At 43.8% G+C, this 20,497-nt stretch overlaps 1 protein-coding gene across 8 annotated transcripts in view; it reads left to right on the plus strand.

Annotated features, from left to right (window-relative positions):
- The first annotated feature begins 82 nt into the window (after positions 1-82).
- ANKS3 (ankyrin repeat and sterile alpha motif domain containing 3) overlaps positions 83-20,497 on the plus strand; it is a 32,499-nt gene continuing 12,084 nt past the window's right edge. For 6 of the 8 annotated variants that reach the window (XR_011650822.1, XM_045189841.3, XM_045189842.3 and 3 more), the window contains exons 1-7: positions 83-307; positions 2,586-2,802; positions 4,846-5,044; positions 5,236-5,357; positions 6,136-6,217; positions 14,133-14,268; positions 18,509-18,667. Coding sequence is in view for 7 of the 8 variants with exons in the window: in XM_045189841.3 (XP_045045776.2) it covers positions 2,633-2,802; positions 4,846-5,044; positions 5,236-5,357; positions 6,136-6,217; positions 14,133-14,268; positions 18,509-18,667 (868 nt within the window). In the remaining variant the exon portion in view is untranslated. The remainder of the gene's footprint in view (positions 308-2,585; positions 2,803-4,845; positions 5,045-5,235; positions 5,358-6,135; positions 6,218-14,132; positions 14,269-18,508; positions 18,668-20,497) is intronic. The other 2 variants (XM_024553324.4, XM_071220451.1) reach the window with 1 other exon arrangement.

Genomic DNA, 20,497 nt, shown 5'->3' on the forward strand with positions numbered 1-20,497 from the left:
CTACTCATTGGCTGCAGCGGGTGTCACACAGAGAGCCGGGCGAGCAGACTGGAAGGTCCAGGTTTTGGACCAACGTCCGGAGCTGCCCCGTGGACTCCAGAGCGTCCCGGCGTGCCCCGCGCCTTCGCAACCACTTCCGGGGCGGGAGCAGGGCCGCGGGGTCTTGTCAAGGCGGCAGCCGGCGTGGAGGGGAGTCAGGCGCGCGCGGAGAAGAGCGGGCTCCGCGGAAGGAGCGCGGTAGCGAGCGGACGCGGCGTTGGCGGCGGCAGCGTGCCGAAGGCGGCCCAGGGCCCGAAGCCCAGCGCAGGTAGGGTCCACGGCGGCCCGGCCCTGCCTGGTGGCGGCACCTGTTGTCCACCTGCGGAGCCCGGAGCGGGGCACCCCAGCCCAGCGGCGTGTTCGCCGTATGAGTTTATGATTCGTAGCTTCTGCTTCTGCAGCAATGGGGCGGGCACGATGAAGCCACGTTCCATGTAGGGTTACTGGAAGGAGGCGTCAAGGGACGTCAGTGCTGTAGGTGCTCGGGTTCTTCTCTAGGGACCTCCCCAGGATCTGAGAACGAAGTTGGGGTACCTCGGCCTCTGCGAAGGTCCACGAGCCAGCGCGGGGAGGAGGTGCCCTGCGGCTTTCCCTGTGGGCGTGATAGTCCACCACCAACGTCATCTTTTTTTTTTAATTAACATTTTGCTTGTTTTTAAAGTAATGGATACTTAGTATTTTACAAAATGGGCAGAACCAAAAGGTAGAGCGAAAAAAGGTCTCATTCCTAGTACTACTTCCTGGAGATCGCTTTCTGGAAGCGATATGCAAAAGACATTGTATAGCGAATACCCCATCATTGTAGTGTGCCTGGCGTGTGGCAGGGTGAAAAGGAAGTAATAATAACTTTATGGTCCCTTCACGTCCAGATTCTTTCTTCCTAGCTCTTTGAGCAGGAGTCTGATTCTGATTGTCACTGAGCGTTCTTCAGGGTGTCAAAAACGTGAGCATGCAAAAGAAGGAGAGATAACGGGCTCCACTGGAGAGGACGCATTTGTGGTAGAAGAGACATACCCACAGAAGGCTTGCGGGGTGTATTGAAAAGAACTCTGAACTGACACAGCTTATTTGGCTTCTAATCCAGGCTCTATGGGTCAGGACTGCTCAGGGTGAGGGTGCTCACCTGTGAAGTGAGAGCTTCTTGAACTCAGGGCCTGCCAGGGTGAAAGATGGTCATTCCAGGAGGTAGTGCTTTGCTCTGAATTTTGTTGCCTCTAGGCCCCATCACATGTACACACTCTTGCAAAGGTCCTACAAATTTTTTGTCCTCCAACTTCGCAGCTTTTTTGTTGTTTGGCCATCTTGGCTGTCATCTGGGACTTGGAAAGATTCTTTAATAGAGACTGAGGTCCGAGTGGCATCTATGAACTGCTTTGGTACCTTTGGGCCATCTGACCTGGATGTGGCCTTTCTTTGTTTTCTCTTTCTTGCTCTTTTCTACATTTGCTTCTTTGTCCTTTCCCACCCAGAATAGAACAGGGGACAGATGTCACTCCTGGACTTGAGAGTTCCACCAGGAAGCTAATGACTTGGCCTTAATTTGGGTAGGATTCCCAGAATAAAGGGCTCTCATAATCATAGACTTTTCTTCCAGGTGTTGTCCTATCTGTCCCACTTTTAAGGGATGCATAGGTAGGTAGATTCCTGGTCACTTAACATTTGCTGAACACCAATCACATCCTAGTTTGTGTGGTAGAGGCTCTCAATTTTTTTCAAAATTTATTTGTTTAAAAGAATTTACATACAGTAAATGAGTTTTGATAAATGCATAGAGTCACATATCCACCAGTTAAGATACAGAACAGGTCCATTACCCCAAAATTCCCTCTTGCTTTCCCTTTGTGCCCTATATCCCACACCCTGGGTAATGTCACTCCAACCCTTTGGCTTTATCTTTCCTAGAAAGTCATATAAATGGAATGATACAGTAAGTAGCCTTTGAGTCTGGCTTTTAGCCCGATGTGTTTGAGATTGTTTCCAATGTTGTATGTATCAACTGTTGTTCTTTCTGCTATTGCCAGGAGCATTCCATCCTATGAATGTGCCACTGTTTGTTTACCCATTTTTCCATGTGTCTTTTTTTATTTTTTCCTATGTGTCTTTAACAGCAGCCCTTTGAGATATTATGTATCCATTAGACAGTGAGGAACTAGGGATGGGAGATGCTAAGTAGTAAGGCTAAGATACAACTTCAGGTCTAGGGTTCTTTCCCACCACACCCAAGAACTGATTTTGCTCACTGACCCAATCAGCATTTCTTTATTGACCATCCAAGAAGCTGTCCAGCTTCTTGAGTTCCTGGAAAACACCCTTCCTAGAATGTGGGGCCTGAGGATTAATGAAGAAAAATACACACCGCAGTTTATGACTCACCTGCTCTTCTTTTTCTATCTCATAACAAACTCACAAAATCATACTATATGTAATGAGAGGAAGTTTTCTCAGTCAGTCCCAGGAAGGAATTGACTGCATTGGGTAGCAGACTAAGAGAGTGACATAGCTGCCTACTGTGGGTAGGAGTATGACCAACCTGTTTCATTCCCTAGAACCACCAGGAAAGAAAGACCTAACCCCTGGGCCTCCCTCCACAGCAATGTCGGAGCTCAGCGATGAAGCCAGTGAGCCAGAACTCCTGACTCGCAGCTTGTCCATGTGGCATGGGCTGGGTGCGCAGGTCAGCTGGGAGGAGCTGGCTGTCCCCTTGGATCTCCACACAGCAGCTTCCATCGGCCAGTATGAAGTGGTGAAGGAATGTGTGCAGCGGTAAGAAATCTTGCCTAATTAGTGGCTTCAGCTCCCACATGGAGATATTAGTAGGCTAGCCAGGCCTCATAGACATTTAACACATATGGCCTAGATTAACCCTGCTTCTGTTAGGCAGTTGTCAATACTGATTTATGCTGGACTCTAATCAGGAAGGCAGTTTTTATTCCCAGGAAGAAAAATCTAGTTTAAATTTTTTTCATAGGCTTAGCTGGAAACATTTTTGGCTTACTTCAACCAGAGTAATTTTATTGTTTTCACTAATTGCAGAAATGCTCAAATAAAAACAAAGATAGAAAATAACGCCCTATGACCTTTTCCCAAGGGGTTCATTTTAATCCCTTGTGCCCTTCTGTCCCCTCTAGCTTCTGCCATAGAGGAGGAGGCGGTGGCAAGGTTTATCCGTCCCTTTGGAGGATTGCCATCTGAACTAAATGCCACATCATTTTTACTAATGTTATACATACATTAAGTCCAGATACAGCATCACTGGCCATTGGCTATTTCTTGTTTGTAGTACAATGTGATGTGTACTGTAATTTTTGGAAAAGAATCTGTCTCCTTGCCTCTAGTTCCTTATGTCTGCCACACTTTGTGCTCACATTCCCATTTCTCATCAATAACCCAGAAAAATGACTTATGTCCATACTGACATGTGCCTTTTCCAGTTCCTGGGGTGCCAAAGCTGAGCCTCATTGAAGCCTCAGATTTCCAGTTCCCAAGTCAGAGCCTTCACTTATAAAAACCTGGCCAATAGAGTGCAAGTGCACTGTGGTGAGGGGTAACCCTTTGTACTCCTGCACCAGGTGGCCTTGTAATTGTGCAGCTGGGTACTCAGGCAGCGCATCCCATCACAGGGTCACTATGACCCCAGGTATAACTCTGCTCCCTTGGTGTGCTTGGGCTTTTCAGACTCGGGATGTGCTGGTAAAATGCACAGTTCAGAACGGCTCCACAGAGGAGAAGAGGGAAGTGTTTGTGTTCTGATTGGGATTGTGATGCTGGCCGAGCCCAAGGCTTGCTCGCAGTAAAACAGACTGAGGACCCAGGGAGTTGGAGGCCACAGAATGGGGGATTTGGCTGATGGGAGGTGTCAGAGCCTCAGATATGTTCTGCCAGGGGTCAGGTCCTTCCCTCTCCATGTGGAATTGACTGCTCCGTCAAATGAAGGTCATGTGGTGAGGACGAATTGGTCTTCATGCGGCTCTCCCAGCCAGCGGTTGTCACTGCATCCCTGGAATCAGAACATTTCAGAATGGCCATGTGGGCGTCCCAGAGTCAGTAGAAGATGCTGGTGAATGGTGTGGTTTAATATGTGCAGACCTACGAGAGGCACAAACTGTGTGGATTGGTTGGCAGTTGTTAGCTCCACTGGGGACAAGGACTGTGGAAGAGGAAGGGCAGTGGGGCATGAACTACACAGGATGTTTCTGGAAGTGGATGTGATTTCCATACCCTGACCACTCTGGGTTGGGAAGCCCACATGTTTTTTCCTCTGGGAAATGTTTTCCAGGATTTTAATCAAAAGTAGAAAGATAGGATTACTTGGTTTTGGATTTTCTAAGAATGTTTCTTTTTATTTTTTAAAAGATTTATTTTAGAGAGGGTTGGGGGGAGAGAGAGAGAGAGATTTGTTCCATTTATTTATGCATGCATTGGTTGACCTTGTATGTGCGTGACCAGGGATTGAACCCACAACCTTGGTGTATTGGGACAATGCTGTAACCATCTGAGCTACCCAGCCAGGGCTTGAAGAATGATTCTGTAGGGTGAGGTGACAAAGGAGAAATCAGTTGCAATGGGACTCTGTCTTTCCTCTCCCCTCAGCACTGGACTAGCAGACTGGTCTGTTGGTGGAAGGTCAGGATCCAGGTCAGGATTTTTCGACCTTGACGCTACTGACAGTCTGGCCAGGTCATTTGTGGTGGGGGCTGTTCTGTGCACTGTAGGATGTTTAGCAGCATCCCTGGCCTCAACTCCGGCTCTGGTAAACCCCACGTGTGAGATGGCTGGGTGTGTCTAGCATATCTTGCGTTTGTTTAGGAGAGAGTTAGATTTGAATAAGAAGAATGGTGGTGGCTGGACCCCGCTGATGTATGCCTCCTACATTGGACACGATACCATCGTGCACCTGCTGCTCGAGGCGGGGGTGAGTGTGAATGTACCGACCCCAGAAGGGCAGACTCCACTGATGCTGGCTTCCAGCTGTGGCAACGAGAGCATCGCCTACTTTCTCCTCCAGGTGAGCTACGAGGGGTCTCAGGCCCAGCAATCTGAGGGGCTCCTGGCTGCTCTGGCAGAGACGTGAACCACTGTAGGCCATGGTGTGCGTGTGCGTGTAATCACTTTGATTCTTTCAGCATGATGGCCTGGAGGGCGCCTGCTCCACGCAGAGGAGACAAGCTGTAATGAGCATTCTGTGTTCTCTTGAAGCAAGGTGCTGAGCTAGAAATGAAAGACATTCAAGGCTGGACTGCGCTCTTCCACTGCACCAGCGCGGGACATCAGCAGATGGTCAAGTTCCTTTTGGACAGTGGGGCAAATGCCAACGTGAGGTGATTATCAGGTCTTAAGTGGCCATAGGAGTGAACATCTAACTCTAAGGAGGGCAACTGTAGAGGCAGCTATGGGCCAGACTCAGGGTAGCCCCTCATCTATATCAGGGGTTCAAACAAAGGGACAGAAGAGACAGTCCCACCCAGGCGCAGGAGGCCTAGGGATAATCCTGGCTTTTTTATACGTCTGTCACGTGACACTGGATGCAGCACTTTAAGTTCTCTGAGCCTCGTTTTCTTTATCTGAAAACTGAGGATAGCAATACCTATGTCACGGAGTTGTTAGAAGAATTACATGTTTTTTATGAGCCAGGGGCCTAACATAGTGAATGGTAGTTAATTGACATACATTAAATGCTAATTCCTTTCTCCTTTTGGCCTTACTTGGTGAGGTGATGTTTTGAAACAGTCATGAGTTTTATAAGCTGGAAGGGATATCATCTAAAGAATGTGATGATAATACTCTCAACACAACATCCAACTGGTGCTGTCCACAGCCCTGACTGATGTCATCTGTTGTGTTCAAACAGCTTAGAAGCAGTGAAGATAGAGAGATGGTGTCTTTAGGACAAAAGTCTAGAGCTGCGGTAGAAACTAGAAGGGTTCATAAGGCTGATGTGTTGGTAAGAACTTATCTCTCCCCATTAATTCTTGCAAGAGGGAGACCTCTGCCCCTAGGGATGATGGGTGACTATACATCAGTTTGGTTTTGTCTACATTAGGGAAGCATCTCCCTGGCAGAAATTTTCTCTGCTAATCATTGGACTCTGTCTTGCAGGGAACCAATATATGGATTCACTCCTTTGATGGAAGCAGCTGCGGCTGGCCATGAAATAATTGTGCAGTATTTTCTGAATCATGTAAGTGACCCTCTTTATTAGCTTATAATTTAGTCACAGCGAGTGACAGATAATGTCACTGAAGTATAAACTATAACAACTTTCTGCTACACAGAAATAACTGCTCTTCACCTAGTTATTCAGCACGTTTTCATTGAGTATCTAGATGCCATGTGTTAAGTGACACTTAGGCACGAGGGGTACAGTGGTGAGGAAAAACAGACACCTGTTCCTGTGAGAATTTTGAAAAGACTGTTATTTGAAAAGTATGGAAAGTGTATTTTTAAAACATCCCATTACTTTAAAAAAATTATACAGATGAAGAAGGCAGAGATCTTCATCCCTTTTCAACCACTCCCTGCTCCTCCACAAGATGCCTACCTAGTTTTAGAAAGAGATACTCCAGGACTTTTCTTTCTGCTTAGAAACGTGTATCTGTAGACACCTGGAAATGTAGTGCTTTTTGTCTTGGACAGAGTGGGGTGGTTCTGTATATTTGGTCTGCAGCTTTAAAAAAACCACTTAATATGCCTTAGACATCTTGTCCTTATATAGTATTCCATGCATAATCTGTGCCATAGTTAATTTAATCAATTCCTTATTAGTAGAAATGTAGGTTTCCAACATTTTATAATTATAACCAGTGCTCCAGGCAGTATCTTTATATATACAGCTTTAGCATGCATGCAGTTATTTCTGTATACTGTATTTCTACAAGAGGGATTGCTGGTGCTTATGTTTTAAATTTAATAGATCCTAATAAAAAGATAATTAAAAGATGGGCAAAGGATCCGAATAGACATTTTGCCAAAGAAAATATGCAGATGGCCAATAAGCACGCAAAAACATGCTTGACATCATTAGTCATCAGGGAAATGCAAATCAAAACTACTAGGATGTCTAATAAAGAGATGAACAAGAGCAAGGGTTGGTGAGGATATGGAGAAATTGGAAAACTCATACACTGTTGATGGGAATGTAAATGATGAAGCTTCTTTGGAAAACAGTCTAGCTGTTACTCAAACATTTAAACATAGAGTTACTTTGTGACCCAACAATTCCACTCCCAAGAGAATTGAAAACATGTTTATGCAAAACTTAAACACCGATGTCCATAGCAATGTTATTGATAATGCCCAAAATGTGGAAACAACCCAAATGTCCACCAACCAAAAAATGGATACATGTTACATTAATTGGCATAAAAAGGATGCTGCAGGGATAACCCTGAAAATGTTATGCTAAGTAAAAATCAGATGCAAAGGACCACATATTGTATGATCCCTTTTATATGAATGTCCAGGATAAGCAAATCTACAGAGATAGAAATAGATTAGTGGTTACCTTGGGCTGGAGGGGATGGGAAGATTGGGGAGAGGGCGATGGTTAAGGGGTATGGGATTTCTGTTTCGGGTGGTGAAGATATCCTGAAACTGGTGGTGGCAATGGTTGCACATCGTCAAATCGTACTCTGTAAGTGGGTGAATTGCATAGTATGTGATTATATTTTAATAAAGTTGTTTTAAAAAATCCAGTAGGGAAAATATTTAGTTTATATTTAATATCCTAACAAACTCCCAATAAAAAGTTGTTCTTTTGTCCTTGGCACCAGGAGTATACACAGGTGCCCAATTTCTCATGTCCTTACCAGCCTTTAAGATGGAAGGTTACCCATCTTAAGTTTCTTCCAATCTGGTGGGAGAAAAGTGGCATCTAGTTTTGGTTTGTACTTACTAATGAGATTGAACATTTTAATCGCATTAAAATGAGATTGTCCATTCGTAATTCTTTGATGAATTGTCTCTTTATGTTTTGGCACAATTTTCTATTATAGAATTTTTTTTCTTACTGGTGGGAACTTTAGAATAATAAAATGTTGACATGTATCTCTTTTTAAAAAAGAATTTGGGGACAGTGCATTTGCATGGTACAAATGCAGATGAGACAGAAGGTATGTAGTGAGCCTACCTCTGGCCTTTGCCTCAGTCTCTTGGTCCCTCTCCTGTGGCTGCTCCCCAACTTGCTTTTTTTTTTTTTTTTTTTTAACTTTCTATCCTGGAGATGGTTTTATATCAGCACATAAAGCTCTCGTTTCTTGTGTGTGCATGAGGGGCATAGCGCTCCCTTGTAAGATTGAATTAGAGTTCCATAAAGTGGCCTACAGACAGAATTAGACTGTTGCCAACCATTCGCTATGGTGCACAGTGCCGTGGAGAGTATGTGCGCATGTGTATCTCTGCACACCTTTATCGCCCCTTCTGTACAGTTCAGTGCTAAAGGGAGAAGGGAGAAGTGAAAGCACAGTCTCAGTGTGGATGTTGCCAAGTTGCTATTTGAAGAGCAAGTTGTACCAACTGACACTCTCCACAGAAGCAAGAATTACGAATCTTACATTATGGAGTACTCTAAACATATAAAAAAAGACAGAAGCTAATACAACTAACCCACATGATCCAGAGGTCGCCACTGTCCAGATGCTGTACCTTTCCTGTCTCTGATTTTGGTGCTTCCATCACATACTCTGTCCTTAAGCAGTACATAGACTTGTTTTATATATTTTAAAGGTTTATATAAATAATGTACCAGCCTGTATGTGTCATTCTACAGTGTTGGTGAATGTAGATGTCGTTCACTCACTTTAACAGCTCTGTCCTTACTGAATATGTGAATATATTACATTTACCCTTCCTTTTTTAGTGGACACTTAAGTTGTGTTCACTTTGCTATTTCTAACAGTGCTGCAATTCACCTTTCTACCTGTCTCCTCAAGCATGTGTGAAGGGATTTCTGTAGGAGGTCAGCATATATTCTTCAGAGTAGGACTTTGGTGGGTAGGGTGGGTGCATCCGCACTAGAGAGTGTTCATTTGCTTCTCTTCGTAGTTGTCCCAGTTTACACTCTTCCGATAGTATTTTATAGCTCTTGTCTCCCACGCCCTCAATAACACTTGCTGCATGGTCCATATGGGCATCAGATGAGCTGTCTCCTATTGGTTTTTACTATTCTAGACACCTGGTGAGGTTGAGCATCTTTTCTTATATTATTGGCCATTTGAGCTCCCTTTTCTACAAATAATTATCTTTGAAGGTAAGTCTACCCACATGGACTAGGATCCTTAAGACATAGCCTAGGGCCAAAAATAGATGGGCAGAAAAAGTAATAAATACAAACAAAAAACTAAAACAAACAAACAAAAAAGAACAGATGAGTAGGAACCCAGAACTGCAAGAAGCATAACCTCTACTTCTGAGTTTAGAGTCAGATTTTTTAAAAACATTGTATTTATTTATCTTCAGAGAGAGGGGAAGGGAGGGAGAAAGAGAGGGAGTGAAACATTGCTGTGTGAGAGAAACATCAATCGGTTGCCTCTTGCACGCCCCCAACTGGGGACCTGTCATGTAACCCAGGCATGTGCCCTGAGGGGATTCAAACCAGCAACCTTTCAACTTGCAGGATGAGGCCCAGCCCACTGAGCTATACCTGTCAGGGCTAGAGTCTGATTTATTTTTATTTTTTATCTATCTATCTACCTATCTATCTACCTATCTACCTGATTTTAAATAAGGTAGAACTGGAAGTTGTCGAAGACAGTCACTTAAGTAGTGCTTTAAATGGAAAACATATTGGTGAATCAGAGACTTTAGATCTTTTATTTGCCATGCAGATTATACCCTCACTTGGTGCTCTGGGTTCCTTTACTCTTCAGCTGGGCCTGAGATTGTGTGTGAGCAACTTGTATAGAAGGAAAACAGATTGCATTGAATTTCTTTTGCAAATTTTTAAAAAATTTAAACTTTAACATAATTTCAGACTTAAGCATCACAAAATAGTGCAAAGACTTTGCATACCTTTGCTAGATCCCTAGTGTTAACAGTTTATGTCTCTGTATATATATATTTTTAATATATTTTACTGATTATGCTATTACAGTTGTCCCATTTTCCCCCCTTCACTCCCCTCCACCCTGCACACCCCTCCCACCCACATTCCCCCCCTATAGTTCATGCCCATGGGTCATACATATAAGTTCTTTGGCTTCTACATTTCCTATACTATTCTTACCCTCCCCCTGTCTATTTTCTACCTACCATTTATGCTACTTATTCTCTGTACCTTTCCCCCCTCTCTCCCCCTCCCCTGTTGTTGATAACTCCCCATGTGATCTCCATTTCTGTGGTTCTGTTCATATTCTAGTTGTTTGCTTAGTTTTCTTTTGTTTTGGTTTTAGGTGTGGTTGTTAATAACTGTGAGTTTGCTGTCATTTTACTGTTCATATTTTTGATCTTTTTCTTAGATAAATCCCTTTAACATTTCATATAATCAGGGCTTGGTGATGATGAACTCCTTTAACTTGACCTTATCTGAGAAGCACTTTATCTGCCCTTCCATTCTAAATGATAGCTTTGCTGGATAGAGCAATCTTGGATGTAGGTCCTTGCCTTTCATGACTTGAAGTACTTCTTTCCAGCCTCTCCTTGCCTGTAAGGTCTCTTTTGAGAAATCAGCTGACAGTCTTATGGGAACTCCTTTGTAGGTAACTGTGTCCTTTTCTCTTGCTGCTCCTAAGATTCTCTCCTTCTCTTTAATCTTAGCTAACGTGATTATGATGTGCCTTGGTGTGTTCCTCCTTGGGTCCAGCTTCTTTGGGACTCTCTGAGCTTCCTGGACTTCCTGGAAGTCTATTTCCTTCACCGGATTGGGGAAGTTCTCCTTCATTATTTGTTCAAATAAGTTTTCAATTTTTTGTTCTTCCTCTTCTCCTTCTGGTAACCCTATAATTCGGATGTTGGAACATTTAAAGTTGTCCCAGAGGTTCCTAAGCCTCTCCTCATTTTTTTGAATTCTTGTTTCTTCATTCTTTTCTGGTTGGATGTTTCTTTCTTCCTTCTGGTCCACAGTGTTGAGTTGAGTTCCAGTTTCCTTCCCATCACTATTGGTTCCCTGTACATTTTCCTTTGTTTCACTTAGCATAGCCTTTATTTTTTCATCTAATTTGTGACCAAATTCAACCAATTCTATGAGCATCCGGATTACCAGTGTTTTGAACTGTGCATCTGATAGGTTGGCTATCTCCTTGTTGTTTAGCTGTATTTTTCCTGGAGCTTTGATCTGTTTTTTCATTTGGGCCTTTTTTTTTTTTTTTTTTTTGTCTTGGCGCACCTGTTATGTAGAGGGGTGGAGCCTTAGGTGTTCACCAGGGTGGGGTAACACTGGTCCCTGTGCTGTGACTGTATGTGGGGGGAGGGCCTGATAGGGAGCAATGGCGCTTGCTCCACTCTCTGCTGGTTATCAGTCACTCCCTCCGCTACCCACAATCAAATTGGGCCCTTCTGGTGCTGCTTCCCGAGTGGGTGGGTTTGTGTACATTCTAGGACCCTGTGGGTCTCTCCAGCAAACTCTCCTCTGAGGCTGGGAGTTTCTCCCCCTGCTGCCTCAACCCTCACAGGTGTTTTCAGTCAGTGGCTTTGAGGCTTTATTTCCCCACGCTAGAACTCTGGGTTGCTTGGTCTGTGGCTGGGCCCAGTAGCTGCTGCCTCTCTGGCCAGCTGCAGCTTTGCCTACGCTGCTCCACAATCCGCCACCTCGCTGGGTCCTCCAGCCACCACATTGCTGCGAGTCCTCTCCACCTGGCTGCCCATCTCTGCCCCTCCTACTGGTCTGGATGAATGTTTCTTCTTTATCTCCTTGGTAGTCGGACTTCCATACAGTTCGATTTTCTGGCAGTTCTGGTTGATTTTGTTTTTAAATTGTTGTTGTCCTTCTTTTGGTTGTGCGAGGAGGCACAGTGTGTCTACCTATGCCTCCATCTTGGCCAGAAGTCGCTATGTCTCTGTATATTTATATGCACACAATCTTTTAGAAATCATTTGAAAATAAGTGCTGACATATGCCCTTTTCCCTCTAAATACTTTCATATGTATTTCCTAAAAATAAGAATTTTCTTTTTCATAATCACATACATTTATCAAACTCAGGAAATCAACAGTTTTTCTTCCAGCCCTCTAATCAGTAATTGAAGGTGTTAGTCAATTCCAAGCAATTGCTTTCTGGCTAAGGGGACTGGTGCACACAGCCTGGAGCTTGTGGCTGATGGGCCAAGTTGTTCCACTGCTGGGGAGGCTGTCCAGCTTGCCCTGCATGGCCACTCCTTATTCCTTGCAGATCTCCTCCTGCTAAGTCAGGGTCGCCAGAGGGATGGACCTACCAGGTCTCTTGACCTGCCCCTCAATAGCCAGGCTTCATTCTTGAAGATGGACAAGTGGATGAGGTGAAGCACCCCGGGCTCTTCACCAGGGAAGGAAAGGGTTCTGGCTGCTTCCCTTGCACTCCATGTCCCTTCCTCCCTGTGGGGCCAGGCTCCAACAGCTCACTCTGGGCAGAATGATCAGGGTGTGTTTGGGCCTCTCTCAGCAGGGAGCTGAGCACTGATCCAGTGGTCCTCAACCTGATGAGTGCATCCACTGTTATACTGGTCCTGGTCTCTAAACTTTTTGATCCCAATGAATTTTGATCATGTAATTTCCTAGTAATATATTATATACATTATAAAACAGGAAGAAAAATTGAAGAACATTTAAAGGGTAAATAGAAATTTAATATTCTCTTTCCTCACCTCATGGACCTTCCTGTTCTTGGTTCTCTTTTCTTCCTCATTTCTTGCTAAGGAGTAGTGTTGCTTTAGTGCAGCCTGAAGTTGAAGTCTTTCAGGCTTAAAGACAGATATTAGTTAAAACCCTACAGTGAAGATGGTATTGTTTGTTGTGGGTAAAACCTTTGGAATTCTTCTATCAAACTGATACTAGAAATTATTTTTTTTCTGCCAGTTTTATTGAGATAATTGACATACATCACTGTGTAAGTTGATTTGACTTATGTGTATCATGAAATGATTACAACAATAAATTTAGTTACTATCTATCATTTCATATAGATAATATACACACAGGGTAGGGCAAAAGTAGATTTAGTTGTTCGTGTGGAAAAATAATACAATAATTAATAAACAATAATATAAGGACAAATACTTTTGCGTACTTACAACTGTAAACCTACTTTTGCTCTACCCTGTATTTTTTTTTCCTTGTGATGGGGATTCTTAGGATATACTCTCTTAACGACTCCCTTGTACATCATACAGTAATGTTAACTATAGTCTACATCCCTAGCATTTATTTGTCTTATACATGAAAGTTTGTGCCTTTTGACAGTAACATAGTGGACTCTGTACCAAGCGTTTGAGTTATCACCAGGTCTTCACTATTGCAAATATGTTGTGCTAAATAAACATCTTTGTGCATAAAACCTTTCTCTGTATTTGGGTTTTTTCCCTTCGGACAGAGTTGCAGAAGTGGAATTATTGTACTGAAGACTATAAGTACTTTTTAGGGCTTAGGATAAGTTACCAAATTCTGTTTCAGAAGGGTGGCGCTCTTATCCTGATTCAGTTTTTTAAAGACTGCTTCTCTCTCGAATCTGTTGTCTCAGTTTTCTGTGTGAAGAGAATGAAGCGAGGTGGATGCATGCCTGGGTGCCAAGGGTGTAGGCGGCTCTCAACGCACAGCAGCCTGAGTTATCCTCCTCACCTGGAGCAGCACCTGACTGCCTCTCTCCTTTAAGTACCTGGCTGCCCAGAGCAGCTGAAAGCCAGTGCAGTGAACTTGGAGAGCTGCCTCAGCTATGAGATGGCTGGATTACTGCCTTGTATGATGAGCCAACAAACACCTCCCCACACCCCCACTTTTAGCATTGAGAATGAGAGACCACACAGACCTTTGCCTTTTCTCCCAAAGTTGTGAAGTTTTAGAGGACCTTGGGTGTAGACTTCTCCAAGGTGATGATAAGCCACTGCACCTCTTGGTCTGGGTCCACAGCCCCAGAAGTGAGGGTGCTTTGCAGGCGAGGTTCTTAACTCTTGTTCTTTTACTAACTTTCACAGGGAGTCAAAGTGGACACGAGAGACCACAGTGGAGCCACAGCCCGAATGCTGGCCAAGCAGTATGGACACATGAAGATAGTGGGGTTGATAGATGCTCACTCACTTTCTTTGCCCAAGAGCCTCTATCGGAGCCCAGGTACCCATCTGCGGCTTCACCCTGCTGGAATCCTGCCCCTTGTTCTCACCTGCTTTGAGAGATTTGACTCCTGCAGCCTTGCCAGACCTGTATCTCCCCTGGCGAATCCATTGTGCAGTCCAGGTTGAGGCCCGCTTGTCTAATGGGAGAGGACAAGTTAGTTAGGCTGTAGAGTGGCACCTGCCAGACTGAATTTGGGTACACAGGATGTGGGTACGTGGCTCCCACCCAGAGGTAGGAGGGCAGCCTCATATAGGGGCTGGCTTCTGGGTTTGTTTTGTTTTGTTTTGTTTTGTTTTGTTAGCTCCTGGTGTTTGTCTCTTGACTTTTATGGTGTTTGTTGTCATGTAGAATGTTTTATTTTTATATAGTAAATTCATCAATCATTTTTATTTCCTTTGGATTTTGGGTCACAAAAAATCTTTCCCTGTGCCCAGGTTGTATAAGAATTCACCTTTTGCCCTGGCTGGGTGGCTCTGTTGGTTGGAGAGTTGTCCCATACACGAAAAGGTTGTGGGTTCGATCCCTGGTCGGGGCGTGTACAAGAGGCAACTGATTGATGTTTCTTTCTCTCTCTCTCTAAAATCAATTTAAAAAAAAATATCCCTGGGTGAGGATTAAAAAAAAAATTTTAATTAAAAAAAATAAAGAATTCATCCATGTTTTCTTCTTGTGGAAATGCCACATTAAGTAAGATACTGACTTAAGAGTAAGGTGTGCATATATTTTATGATGTTAAGAAAGTATCTGTTGCCCTGGCTAGGTAGCTCAGTTGGTTAGACCGTCATCCCAGTATGCCAGGATTATGGGTTCGATACCAGGTTAGGGCACATATGAGAATCAACTAATAAATGCATAAATGGGTGATACAGCAAATTGATTATTTTCTCTCTCTCTTTCTCTCCCTTCCTCTCTCTCTCAAATCAGTGAAAAAAAATAAGAAAGTATCTATCATTTCCTATATTCTTGAGTGTTTTCTACAGGAATAAGTGTTGACTTTTGTCAAAGCCTTTTTCAACATCTATGGAAATGTTTGTGAATTTTCTCCTTAGATCTATTAACATGATGTATGAATGAATTTTCTAATAATGACCAACTTTACTTTCTTGGCATAAATCCCACTTGGTGTATTATTTTCCTAATGTGGTGTTGGATTCTGTTCTCTAATGTTTTATTTAGTGTTTTATATAGTCATTCATTCATAATTAATATAGGTCTGTGATTTTCTTCCGTTGTTTTGTCTTTGTCAGGTATAGGTGTCAATATTATACTTGCTTCATAAAAAGAATCTGGAAGCTTCCCTTCCTTTTTTGTGCTCTAGAACAATTTTTGCAGCATTGGTGCCCCATGGCCTTTGAAGATTTGGTAGGATTCTCCTGGGAAACCATCTGGGCCTGGTCCTTTTTGTGGGGTGGTTCCTTGATGGCTTTTTTTGTTTCTTCTATAGAAATTGGTATGCTTAAGCTTTCAGATTTCACTGGGGTCAGTTTTGGTAAACTGTATTTTCCTAGGAAGTCATTTCATCCTGGATTTGAAGCTTCTTTTCATAGAGGTCTGAAAATAGTTTTTTTCTCCTTTTGCTTTTAAAAGTTTCTTCTTTTTCAGTGGTTATTTCAGTGGTTACTTCTTTCTCTATCTCATTGGTTCTTGTGATTTTTGTAATTTTCTTCAACACTTCTGGTTCAGTTTCCATTTCATATCTGTTATTTGGGCACCTGGTAATATAGTTTTTATTTTTAAATTTTAACTCTTTTTTTCCCTATTGTTTCCCTAAGTTCAGTCAGTTTTCTCACCATTCCATGCGAGTGTCTGTGTCTTTTTGTCCTCAGTTTTGAATTTCTGATTCAGGGTGCTTCCTCCTGTCCTCAGATGCTGTTGAGGGATCTGGAGTTCAGTGTCATGTCACGGTTTTTTCTGCTTCCTCGTTGGGTGAGTTTTGGAGAAAGGGAATGTTTTCACTTGCTGAGCATTTGATTCCCATTTTTGTGTGCTCCCGGTAGTATTTGTGTGCAGGTGAAGATCGCTGCTGCTCCCGCATCTCACACACAGGGCTTGGTGGTCTGTCTAGTGTGTGAATCCCGGTCCAGGAGCTCCCTCCTCCCCAGTGTCCAAGGGCAGTCTCTTTACTAGGTGGCCTTTCTGGTTTTTGGAGTGGGACGTAGTTAGGCCAAGCATTATGTGTCCTGTGATAAAATTTTGTCTTGCTAGATCCTGAACTTCCCCTGCTTGCTTTTTCCCTTTACTGCCCCATTCCCAGACGGTGTGTCTCCCCAGAAGGACTGCTGCTCCTCTGACTGCTCCCTCGGTCCCATGTGCATTCCTAAGCCACTTCCCTGTGATAGTGCTCTGCTCCACCAGGATTCTTTTTCAGTATTTTTGCCCATAGAGTGGACTTCATATTTCTGGGAATGACATTGGCACTTCTTTCCCCTTGTCTGTCCTCTGTGTGGTTTTTCCTAGACCTGCTTTGCTCCCCACAGAGAATAGAGGTGAGTGAGTTGGATATTTCTTTGCCGGAGAGGGACATTTGTCTGCTCCCCACAGGGGCAGGATCTTTGAAGTTTGCGGTGCTCTCTGTGGTCTAGGTCGTATTGAAGGTGTGGGATTTGTGAGATTATCTCTGTGGTTCCTGCTTATTTGTACAGACTTGAGAGAACATGTTAGAAAGTTCAGATTCATGGAGCACTGCCTTTTCCTTGGTTTCCTCTCCCTTGTACATTTATTTTTTATGACTACATCTTCTTCTTGGACAGGACCTTGGTCTCCTCCTGGTGACATGGATCGTGGAGCAGATGGGAGTGAGTAGACTAGGGAAAGGAGGGAGTGGTCCACTTGAGTCACTGGCCCGCGTTTGGAGCCTGGGTCAGTAACTGCCTGACTTGCTGGGCAGTTGCTAAGAGTTGAGCTCTCCATTCACATCTGAGTGAGCCCACTCCCTTTCCAGGGTCTGGTTTTGCCCGACTCCCTTTCTGGCCTCAGGACTGTTTTGTAATAAACACTAGCTCATATGTGCAGTGGTAAGGAGGGCCTTTCCATGTCTCTGCCCAGTTTTCCAACTCCAACATGAGATTGTGTCAGATGAGAGCCTGTTACAAACGGATCCATGAATTTTGCCTTCAAGGTATGACAAAATACAGGAAACTGTGAAAAGCAATGAAACAGTGATGGTTGTGGGGCATGCTGAGCATTTACGCTCAGATGGGTGGTGATTTGAAGTGCTTCCTAAACATTGCAGAGGCCTCGGGTGGCATTTGTTTCCCAGGAAGTTGTTCAGGTCGAGAGTATAAAAGTGCTAAGAAGTCATGAGTGATGCTGCCATATGTTTATGAATGGGTTTTGTCTCTTCAAGTTAGAACAAAATTTATTTCAAGTTGTAAACATAATACATACTTGTTACAAAAAAATTCTTCAAACCCAGAAAATCAGAAGAATAAGAAATAAGAATTTAGCCCTGGCTGGTGTGGCTCAGTGGATTGAAAAACCAAAGGGTCGCCAGTTCAATTCCCAGTCAGGGCACATGCCTGGGTTGTGGGCCAGGTCCTCAGTGGGGTCCATGTAAGAGGCAACCACACATTGATGTTTCCCTCTCTCTCTCTTTCTCCTTCCCTTCCCCTCTCTAAATAAACAAACTCTTAAAAATAAAAGAAGTAAAAATTTAGACTCCCCCATTATGACAGAATTTTTCAGTTCAGCTCATACTTAAGAAGCTAGATGTTCCCATAGCCCAGGAATGTCAAACTCATTTTCACTGGGGGCTACATCAGCCTCACGGTTGCCTTCAAAGGGCCGAATGTAATTTTAGGACTGTGTAAATGTAACTACTCCTTAACTATGGGCAAGGAGCTCGGCGCTGCCGAGTAGAAACAAGGGTAGAAACGAGGTGCTGGGCCAGATAAAACAAGGTGGAGGCCGCATTCGGCCCGCAGGCCTTGTGTTTGCCACCTGCGCCATAGCCCATCTGAGCAGTGGACTGGCCCATTATGGCATCTTTTTAAAAAGTTCTATTTAAAAATTTAAAAAAAATTTTTTCTCCAATTATAGTTGACATTCAATACTCTACTGTACCATTTTGACCGGAAATCCCATTATGGCATTTCTTACAAGTGAAGTCCTAGGAAACATTTTTGTTGTTAATTTAACAAAACCACTTACGAATGATTTTTCTTCCACTTTACTATGAGGATTAGTAAACTGGTTTATCACTGGAGACATTGTCTACATTTTTGTGTTTGACCCACAGAAAAATATGAAGATCTAAGCTCTTCAGATGAATCCTGCCCCGTTCCTCAGAGGCAGAGGCCCTGTCGGAAGAAGGGCCTCAGCATCCATGAGGGGCCTCGGGCCTTGGCCAGGATCACAGCTATTGGACTTGGAGGCAAGACCCAGCCTTCTTGCTATGGTGAGCATTCCACATTTCCTGATGGCTTTTTGATAGTGCTTTCAAGGATTCTATCTGGATGAGAAGGAACAACTCTCAGGCTCCTGAAATGTGGGCCGCTGGGTAGGAGCAACAGCTCAAAGACTCAAAATCAATGACAATGATGAAAATACATTAGGCAGTGGCTGGATCTTGGATTTGCATTCATCCTTTGATTTGTCTTTTCATTGGTTAAAATTGTAAATAACAGCAGCAGAAACAGAGCTAGTTCAGATTTCATTCACCACATAGTGAGTTAGCTAGTGCAGGAACAGTGTGGCGTTTGAGCCCTACTTCCTGTCTGGCCATAGCACCTGAGCATGATACTTAACACATTTTTCGGCTTGAAATGGATATGCCTCTGGGCCAGGCCAAGGAATGACTCCGCTCTTGCTCTTTTCTCCAGGTGATGGGTTAGATGCTCAGATCCTTCTGAGAATTGTCACATGGTGCTCTTGGTGGGCTAGGATCCTAGTCCCCAAGTTTCCAGATCTCCTGAGTTTATTCTCAAATTGTCAGCCCCTGAATGTTGAATATAGTGTTCTTGGGGAGGAAGGGAGGCTCCAGTAGTCCTTGGGGAAAGTTGTTCTTTTTTTCTAATCTTCACCAAAGGCTCTGTTTATTGACTTTAGAGAGAGAGAGGAAGTGGGGGGAGGGAAATACCGATGTAAGAGAGAAACATTGATTGGTTGCTTCCCATACTCGCCCCAACCAGGGATCAAACCCACAACTTAGGTATGTGCCCTGACTGGGAATTGAACCCACTACCTTTTGGTATATGGGATGTTGCTCCAACCAACTGAGCCACCTGGGCATGGCGCAAGATGGGTTTTATGCTCATGCTCTTGCTCTGGCCTGACCAAGTGATAAGACTGGCACACAAGTTACGTCATCCTTTAATGTCTGTCACCCAGCAGTGGCCAGGCCAAGGTGCTGGTCTAGCGGGCTGGGTAGATAGGCCCCTTTCATGAACAAACATTCCTCTGAAGCCTGGAAGAAACCAACTTTCCTTAGAGAAAATCATATTTCAGTCAAAAGTATAAGTAACTTGATTTCCTTCTAAGAACCTTGGAAGGGGTCCTGGGTTGGGAATCTGAGGCCCAACTTCTGTTGTCCTTGGTGTGGTGGGCTGGCTGAGCCACTGCGGAATCAGCCTCCCCCAGCAGCTGTCAAGCTCCTGCTGCAGGGTGAGGGTGTGGCTTACACCCTTCCCTGTCCGAGGTGCTTATAAGCACAGGACTCTGGGATGTTTGGTGAGTTGTCTTAGTTTTGAGGGGTAGTCTGTTCTTTTTTCAGGAGTCCATGCTACCTGTCCCACCCTGAGATATGGTCGGGGCATAGGACTTAACCCTGGAGGCAGAGTGCAGTTACTCTGTGTAGCCATCCAACAAATCTTTTTTAAAATGGAATTCTTTCAAGTTACCAAGTAATCCATGGCTGTAGCTCACTTGTACACAATTTTTTTTATGCACCCACAGAAAAGGCTGGAAGAATGTTCACCAAAATAATGATATAGTTGACTCTTGGCTGTGGCATTTCAGGAGAGTTTTGTTTTCTCTTCTTATACCTTGTGATATTTAAATTTTCTACAGGTCTACATGTTCTTTGCCAACAATTGCAAAAAACATTTTCGAATGGTAAATATGCAGATTGTAAAAAGCCTCGATCACTGTAGAAAGGTATAAAGAAAAAAATAAATCAGTCATGGCTCTATCAGCCAGTCTGTTATATGCAAATAAACGTGCTTTCTGTAAGGAAGGGGCAGGGGAATTGGAATGGAACTCTCTCTGGTTTGTGTTCTGCATTTTCTCC

Source organism: Desmodus rotundus, unplaced genomic scaffold (genome assembly GCF_022682495.2).
Source record: "Desmodus rotundus isolate HL8 unplaced genomic scaffold, HLdesRot8A.1 manual_scaffold_156, whole genome shotgun sequence".
Classification (NCBI taxonomy): Eukaryota; Metazoa; Chordata; class Mammalia; order Chiroptera; family Phyllostomidae; genus Desmodus; species Desmodus rotundus.